General features: G+C 37.8%; 1 protein-coding gene across 1 annotated transcript; it reads right to left on the bottom strand.

The window, feature by feature from the left end:
* Window positions 1–773: 773 nt before the first annotated feature.
* On the bottom strand, window positions 774–8515 carry LOC137731760 (1-aminocyclopropane-1-carboxylate oxidase homolog 1-like). The gene is made up of 3 exons (XM_068470964.1): window positions 7901–8515; window positions 1666–1987; window positions 774–1228 (listed from the first exon to the last, which is right to left on the bottom strand). The coding sequence occupies exons 1-3, from the start codon at window positions 8449–8451 to the stop codon at window positions 971–973; spliced, it is 1131 nt and encodes a 376-aa protein (XP_068327065.1). The 5' UTR covers window positions 8452–8515; the 3' UTR covers window positions 774–970.
* Between the last annotated feature and the right edge of the window lie 801 nt (window positions 8516–9316).

The following is a 9316-nucleotide window of genomic DNA, read 5'->3' as shown; positions in this document are numbered from 1 at the left end:
TATGAGGTTTGATCCCTTCAAGGATGTATTGCAAACCCCAATGCATTCCTTGTATGCACATCCCTATGGAAGACATCTCTTAGAGATGATCCTTCAATTAGGGCATAATGCATGCCAACAGTTGATGTAGTCGACCACTCACTCATCCCTTCGTTGCTTGGTGTTGGTGAGCTTCATTATCTTGACAGTGCGACGTGTGAGGAAGAAGCAGTTGAAACCATGCAAGATTGCTCTATTTTCTGGCCAGCCCCGGGCTGGCTGGTTAGCTGCATGCAGTCAACCCTCTAGCCCTTTGGCACTTTCAGATTCTGTGGGGCCTTTCAGATTTCACAAGCCCTCTGGTCTAGCCCTCTGTTAGAGAAGGTTTTCGGGTTATTTTCGACCTTCTGGACCCTTCGGTTGGAGATGGCCTTAGGTTGTTGGCCTTGAGTGTTGGTGGCTCGACGACGCGGCTTCGAGCCGCTGCTCACTAGGTTTTTGAAAATAGTTATCTAATTAATCACAATACCAATTCATATAATTGCAGTATTATGGATATAATGCATAAACAATTATGTAGAATCTAAAATTTGTAAAACGTAAAGATGGCTCTTGCAGTATGGTGATGGTTCATGTAATCAAGGTTGCAAAAATCTCAAATTAAAACCTTTTTTTTTGGAAGAACCCGAATTGCGTGATGATATTGATGAACTAGTTTGTAGTAGAAATTCTCCTTCAAATACTGTAGCATAGCGTAGGAACGTGCTGATGACATGTTGTGGCCTATATTTAACTGAGGGAGAAGAGGGTGAGGCAACAAGACACACAATGGAGAAATTGTAGGGATCCTTATGTGTGTTCTTATGCCTCCACATGGTGCCTTTATTTATAGTAGATAATGAGTAGAGGATTAACTTGTCCTCAAAGTAAATACAATCCTATAAAAACTCACATTTAATATAAATTCGTACATCTTCCAAATCCCTTGTTTTTACCTTCGCCATTTGAAATGTGTTAGTGCAGAGTTCCCGTCAAGCCCCTTTCTTTCGTAGTACGAAATGAAGTCTTGCAGTGAGGTTTCCCTGTACACAGGTGGATGATCTTCTGATAACAAATTCTTGATGGGGCCGTACAGCCTTGCGGATGGGTAAAGATGAAGGGTGAAAAAGCATGCAATGGATACTCTTGGTCCTCCATAGTTGGCAAGCACTTGATGTTCTACGCTCTTAAATCTGTCATTGGATATAAGCTACAAGAACACAATAAAAAAATTTACAGGAATCGAACAACAAATGGTTTGACATATATAGTTGTACAACATGTTGCACGTGTCAAAAAGTGCATGATGACTATTTTGAAGTGCTCATATAAGCCCAGCCTACAATGAAGAACCCAATTAAAATGTTTGTGGCCTAGATAGAATAAACGAAGTGTAATTACTATCAGAGGCACTTGGCTTAAATCCGATTACCTTCTAAGATTGGCCTACTTGCAGCTAAATTTTATGTTTATTTCTTGCAACATTTTATTCTATCAATGAACCTTATGTTCGACTCCAAAATAAAAATGTACTTAATGAAGTGCTTATTAGCAAATTTGCAGCCAACGAGTATCGCATGTAATGCAATGCTGCTGATATGCATGTTAGAGTTGTTAAGAAGATATGTAGGAACTAGAGGGGCTTGCCTGCAAGAGATCTCCGATGTTGACTACTAGAGCTCCCGGCACAGGAGGAACATCGATCCACTGGTTTTGAAACAGAATCTGGAGGCCACCAATATGATCTTGAAGTAGGATGGTCAGAAAATCTGGATCTGAGTGTTTGGTAGTGCCCATAGTTAGTTCAGGCTCGGGGCATGGCGGATAGTAGTGAGTGAGAATAAGATGTCCCTTTGCACAATCCAAACTTAGAAGGTGATCAGATTTAAGCCCAAGTGCCTCTGATAACAATTCAAATAAAGTGACACCTAATTTGTGAACGTGGTCTGAGTACTCCATAGTAATGTCTCTGCAAATTAGACACAGAAAACAAAATGCAACAACTGGGATGAGAATCATTTGTCATATCCATTTCGCTAGACCAAAATTTCAACTATTCATAAATCAATGTCCTTCTCTTCCAGCTAAGGATGGGCAACGGTTATGACGGACGGGTAACCGCGGTTATTTATCCATAAACGTTTATGCTCATACCCGCATAACCGTTTAGCCGTTGGGTAATTGGTTAAACGGTTATACCCATACCCTTAACCGTTTATAAATGGTTAACCATATCCACAACCGCATACCCATTTAACAATAGATGTTTAATACCCGTCTATCCATTTACCCTTTTTAACCCATTTATCTTTTTTTTACCATTACACTTTTTTCACCCGTCTACATGTTTTTTAACAACTTGAAAATTAAAAAAAAAAATTGTCATAATTTCATTTTTTTTTTTTTATAGTTAAACACCGTTATATTCATCATACATTTCCGTATTTTAATTTTTTAAGTCCTTATACCATTCCAATAATTGAAATAATAGTTTACGGACGATATTTTTAACTGTTACCAATGAAGGTAATATAATATTTGCTAAGTATTCTTGGGTTGTGAAAACTGTTTAGAAGACAGTATTCTTAGGTTATTTAATCCATAATGTAAAGTATTAACATAATATATATAATTAGCTACATTATATTATAATTAGCTATATAAACCATGCACTATAGTCAATAGCATTGATCTAAGTTCTCTCTAATAGAGAACATTAGGATTGACTCGGTATGGGATGTCGAACCGAAACTAGTATCCCGAATCCCAAACTAATATATTTCAGGATGGAAATTTGAAGATCAATCCCAAACCAAATTTTCGGGAATCCCAAATTTCAGGAATCTCAAAATATTTTCGAGATTTCGGGACAAATCAGAAGTCCCAAATTAACATATGAAATTATGAATTGTTCTTCAAATCAGGAATCCCCAGTTCCGCACAATTTTTGCTAGAAGTCAGATTTTGAAGGCAAAAGATGAATCCAGTTAATGATAAAACGATCACAAAAGACTACGAAACATACTTTGGGCTGCTCCATGGGCCATGGCTCTCCCAAAATATCCTATATATTTCAAAGGATAGAGAAGTGTAAGCAGCTGCAATCTCTACAGCTTTCAACTTGGAGAACTTCCTGCAACTCTAAGTGTTCAGTATGTTGGATTTAATAGTCTTAGGTGCAGAGATGGGGAGGACAACTTATACATGGATCTAAGGACGGCTGAGTGAGGGTTTTATTTGAATTCAACGGTTGAGATTAAATCTCAACCAAATCCGACGGCTGTTACAATTCCAAATATATATTTAAAATTAAATAATATTTTTTTTTCCAGTACAGTTTGGGATTACCAAACGAATGAAAATGTGAGACCGATTCCAGTACCGAAATTTTTGGATCGGTTCGGGATTGGGTATTGAAATTTTCGGGATTTTCAGTTTGGGATTTTTTTAGTTCGGTTTGGAATTTTCGGTATTTTTTTCCACCCTAGAAACATGATTTGTGTTAATTTTACATATATAAAATAAATGGGTAAATGGTTATCCGTTTATAATCGCGGTTAATACCCATAACCACCCATTTAATTTTCACGGGTAAACGGTTATACCCATAGCTGTTTATTTATCTAAACGGTTACCCATAACCGTAACCGTGAAGTTTAAATGAGCGGGTAACCGTGGTTGCCTATAACCGCAGGTATTTTACCGTAAGTTACAGCAACAGAGGGCAGATGCTATTGTTCAACTAAACTTTAGTCTTGACCCCCAAGCAATCTATACAAAGAAAAAACTACTCATGTCCATTTGATGTTTTTGATATGTCATGCATATTTGGCTTGGAGAAGACTTGGGATGCATTTGGTCTTTAGATTATAGATATCAAACTTTGTTTTTTCAAGGGGACTAGTGTTGATGCAAATTTCCATCTTCTTTTTCTTGAACAAAAATGCACTTGCAAAACAATTAACACTTAAAATCAAGGCCATGAGCCTCACGCGCCCACGATGAATGGGGAGGGCTTTGGCTGAAGAATCTCCGATGCCAAAGTTAGAATTTGAGAGAGAAAGTGTTTAAAAAGTTTAAGAAGAAGAATGAACTTAGGTTTTTGGAGAAATGAGGAACTATATATAAGGGTGTGGCCGGCCCTATTTGGAGAAATAGGGACCGGCCACTTATGGTGGAAATTGATTCTAATTGTAAGATATTATGTCAAATAATATCTTGCAATCAATTAGGTAATTAATCAATTAATTTGGCAATTATTCTCAATTTGAAAAGAATAATTGGGAGTTACCTTGTGGTGAAGACTGAATGAGGAGTGATGAGAGGATCTTAAAATAATACCATTTTGATCAATTTTGACCTTGATTGAGCCGTTATTTTCCGTTGCATGTGCGTGGCGTGTCGCCTCTATAATTTTCTTAGTTATTTTTGGCTCCACAACTAGAATATTAGCATCTTCTTGCTGTACTTTTATGCATAATTGAAAGCGAATTCTAATCAAAGTATCCAATATCAACGTCGTAAGCGAAAGCTAAAAACAAACAATCTCAAAAGAACACGGGATTAACGTGGTTCGGCGTGAAAGCCTACATCCACGAGTGAAGCACAACGAGAAATTTCACTAAACAAGTGAAGATTACATAAGAGTGTTTAACTCTCAACACAACCCAAATCCCACAAATTACAAAGCCTACACCAAACAAGTAGAGAACTCGAAGAAACATAGAAGAGAGAAAACTCATGACTCCAAACGGTTACCTTCACCCAAAACCAAAAGAGAGAACTCTCTAAACCAATGATGACAGCACATAAAATACACTTAACCCCAACATCCTATTTATCGTGCATAGGACTTAGGTACAATGACAATCCTAATTCTACCTAGAAGTAAATCTAAATTCTAAACAAATAGGTAATTAACAAAATCTCTCCACCAAATAGATCTAACCAAGAAATCAAATCCAGTACCCAAATAGGACACCAAACGAAATAGGTAACATAACCTAATTTCTGCATCATCCTAATTTTGAGTCGTACATCACAACACTTCCGATACTGGATAGAAAAGTATCGAAACATTAGGATTACACAGGAAACAGAATCTGATACACTATATCCTTGTTGGGCATGCATATGACCTATAAAATATGAGACATGGTATTGTAACTAATATATAGAGCTTCTTTACAACGTTCCTCTTGCGATAAACTTATGGTTCCGCCACTGTACACTTTTATTTTTTTAATTAAAAATGATGGGGTGATAATGCTCGTGTTCATCCTTTAATTTTATTAAAATAAAAAGATAAATACAAACGAGCCAAACCTTGTTGAGTAAAAAACAGAGCAAGTAATACGACAAGAGAACCAAAAATCAATCCCACAAACACACAAACATATGATAAAAAATCATTTGAAACTTTAGTTGGTAGAGCTTCTTGAGCCACGGGTACGCCTTGGCCATGGAGGACACCCACGGTGCCATGGACTGATAGAGGTGGAGAAACAAGGGAGACTGATAGAGGTGGAGAAACAAGGGAGGAGGAGAGATCGAGAGATAGAGAAACAACTAGCGAGTTGTGCTGGTGGCTGCACGATGAAGTCGTTTGGTGGTGGTGTGTGGTGGTTGGGCAACAGAGAAAACAGAGAGAACTCGGGGAGAGAGAGAATCAGGGCATGAACCGAGTAAGAGAATGTTAACATAAATTAATGTTCAGTTGTAATGTTTTGCTTGTGTCTGTATGCAATGGCGTTGGTTTTGTAATGTGAAGGCCAAGTTGTCTTTGCTTTATGTTTGGAAGTCAATATGCCTAGAATCTAGGTGCTAGCAAAGAGGTGGGATGCATTATGGCTCCTGCTAGTTAAGGTGTAAAAAGTTTTGTGCTTTCTCCAATGTGTAAAACCTCTCTATCTAGGGTGAAAACATCACTCGGTTGAAATCAACATTTTCAGAACCAATTTTCGGTTCTTTTGTGTGGGAAACAAGAAAGAGCCTGGTTTTTACAGAAAGAAGAAAACTTGCTCTCTCTTCTCCATTTTCATCTTGCATATCACTTGTATAATCTTGTGTATGCTCCATCTTGATAAAAAAATAAAAAAATCCAACAGACAATAAGACCCTCTGGGGGACGATCAGATCAGAAGTAAGCAGCTTGGCCATAGTATGGGGAGATTTTTCAAAGTGACTGGTACACGGAGTGGTACATCATATGTCACTATACAAATGGTAAAATATGTGTGTTAAAAAATTAATAACTTAAACAATAAAAATTTTCACTACTTAAATAAAAACACGTGATGCACCACTCGTATCCCGTTACAATGAAAATTTTCTCTTAAATCCCCAACCCTCATAGTCTCTTTTCAGTGCACAATCGCCGTCCGATATTAACTTTTTAACACACATATTCCACCATTTTGTATAATGATACGTGGTGTACCACCCCGTGTACCAGTCACATTGAAAAATCTCTCCGTTGTATTCTACCATTTGTATAGTGACACGTGATGTACCACTCCGTGTACCAGTCACATTGAAAAATCTTTCCGCTGTATTCTACCATTTATATAGTGGCACGTGGCGTACCACCCTCTGTACCAGCTACATTGAAAAATCTCTCAGGATTTAGGGGTTTGGGGTTTGGGCGGGAGTAGAGATAGGGATGGGCAAATACCCATCGGTTATGGATAACCGTGGTTACCCGCCCATTTAAATTTCATGGTTACGGTTATGGGTAACCGTTTAGATAAATAAACGGTTATTGGTATAACCATTTACCCGTAAAATTTAAATGGGTGATTATGGGTATTAACCTCGGTTATAAACGGATAACTGTTTACGGTTTTATTTTGTACATGTAAAATTAACGCAAACTATGTTCCTTATCAGACAAAACTTAAATCAATGTTATTGACTATAGTGCATGATTTTTGTAGGTAATATAATATAGACTCACTACAGTTTGAGAATATATCATCTCACTGCAAGTGTCTGGATATATGCTAATGCAGTGCAATTGGAAAATTTTAATTTGGAGAAAAGATGAACCTGCTCTTGCTTTTCATCTTCTCTCTCATCAACTCCTTCGGATTATCATGTAAGCAACAAGCTATCTCTCCCTCTCCCTATCTAAGATTTTTGTTTAATTCAGTTCAAATTTTGGTGACAATTAATATATGATGCAGATGGGTATGATCCATTAGATCCATATGCGTTGATAACAGTCAGATGAGATTTTCTGCAGCAAAGTGGAACATATTATATTTGTGTTGAAAAAACATGTAGACTCCTCAATTGTCAAATGACAAATTTTTCTTTTTTAATTTTCAAGTTGTTAAAAAAACATGTAAACCGATGAAAAAGAGGTAAATGGTAAAAAAGAAAGGATAAACGGGACCGTAGAGGTTGCAGGACTTGTCTTCGAAGGTTGAGAGAGATCCGAGAGTATGAGGTCCGTGAGGAAGTGAGGTGCGAGAGAGAGTCGGACCAAATCCAATCACCATTAATAATTCAACTATATAAAAAAATTATATTAAAATATTTATCGATTCGGTTTGGAATTACTGAACAAAGGCATATGGGATTCGGTCCCGAACCCGTATCAAACTTTTTGGAACATCGGCTCAGGATCCGGTATCAAACGGTTTGGGATATTCGATTTAGGACAATTTTGGTTCAGTTTCGGGATTTTTTGGGTCTGATTCGGAACTTTCGGGAATTTTTCCAGATCTATATATTGTGGGAGAGAGAACCAAACACAAGAGCTACTGAGGCACGATCGAGTAGTTGAGCACATGAGATTGTAGTTACTTATGCTACTTTTGAATAAGATTATGAAATGTTTCAATATAGGATTAGAGTGGAATTCAATCTATGGACTAACCTGCAAACCACCGGCAATTCTTGAGGATCAAGAGGCTCAGGACCCATGACACAAAACAAAGTGTCCCTCCAATTGGCAAACCTTGACTGATACAGATCAAAGTTACTCCCAAACTTGACTTTCCTCATCAGCTCCCTACCATAGTACTCGGCCTTCACCTCCCTTGGCTGCTCGTGGAACCCACGTGCCGCTTCCAACATCTCGTCCAACACTCTCTGGGAAATCCCATGGTTCACCACCTGAAAAAAACCAACAGTCTCTGCGGCCCGCCGGACTCTGGTAACAACGTCATCGTGCCTGCCGACAGTGTCAGCAAGGTCCACGACAGGAATACTGAACTGGGCTTGGGTTGGTTGGCAGGAACTTGGGTTGTCGCCGGCGGTATCTTCCGGCGGCCGGATGAAAATTGGTGGGATTTTGGTGATTCCTTTGTCAACGATCCCTTTGACACCAGCTTTGGATTCGTCGAAGGCCTTTAGTTGTTGAAGGCGGTCTTGGTTTATTGGGTTCCCGGAGATCATTTTGGATGTATTTGTAAAATCTGGTAACATTTTTGGGACTTGAAGATGTAGAAGCTTTTTTCAAGGCTTACACATGCTCCACAGGACCATTCACACTTCCACGTGTTTGCTGCCACATGTTTAACTTTGTAATTTTCAGTGTAGTGTTTTTTTTTGGTTTTTGAAACGCTACTTTATTATCAAATACAATATAGAGTAATGCTATTCATATCATGTTTTTGTACCACATTTTTTATATTAACTTAGGTGATATTTGATTTGAACAGCCATATCATTTGAAAAATTTGCAAAATCCAAAGAAATGAATAAGAAAGACTTCTCGTATACCACAATCATCATTTAATTAACTGGTTTTTTTTTTTAATTATTAGTTTATTAACTAATGAACTAAATTAAAAAAATTTGATTAATTAAAATGATGTGCCTATCCATATCAAATGTCATCTAAGATGATATGAAAATATAGTACAAAAACATGGTATGAATAACATTACTTCACAATATATTACATAAGACAAAGCCCAAATACTAATATACAGATAAAAAAATGAACCTCCGTAAGAGTTCAAAACATAAAAAAACAACAAAGCAAACTTTAAACAACGAAGCAAAACTCCTAGCAGCATTAAACCATTGCCGTCGCCAGAAAGCCGCTTGCCCACCAACAGAAACAAAGGTCCCCAACACACCTCTAAGAACAAGCTAAACATGGCCCCCAACACAGAATCCCAAAACGGGGTTCCAAACACTACCGTCGAACACCACAACAATAGCAACCACAAATCGAAAGAAGGTAGCGGGAAGAAGCAACCCACTAGCAGTAGTGTCATCAAGGGGAAACCGAATGAAAGAGAACACCCGAGCAAAAGCCCTATGCACTTTTTGGGGAAACGCG

Source organism: Pyrus communis, chromosome 4 (genome assembly GCF_963583255.1).
Source record: "Pyrus communis chromosome 4, drPyrComm1.1, whole genome shotgun sequence".
Classification (NCBI taxonomy): Eukaryota; Viridiplantae; Streptophyta; class Magnoliopsida; order Rosales; family Rosaceae; genus Pyrus; species Pyrus communis.
The sequence above is the reverse complement of the archived record's forward strand: the minus strand, read 5'-3'. Positions and strand labels throughout refer to the sequence as shown.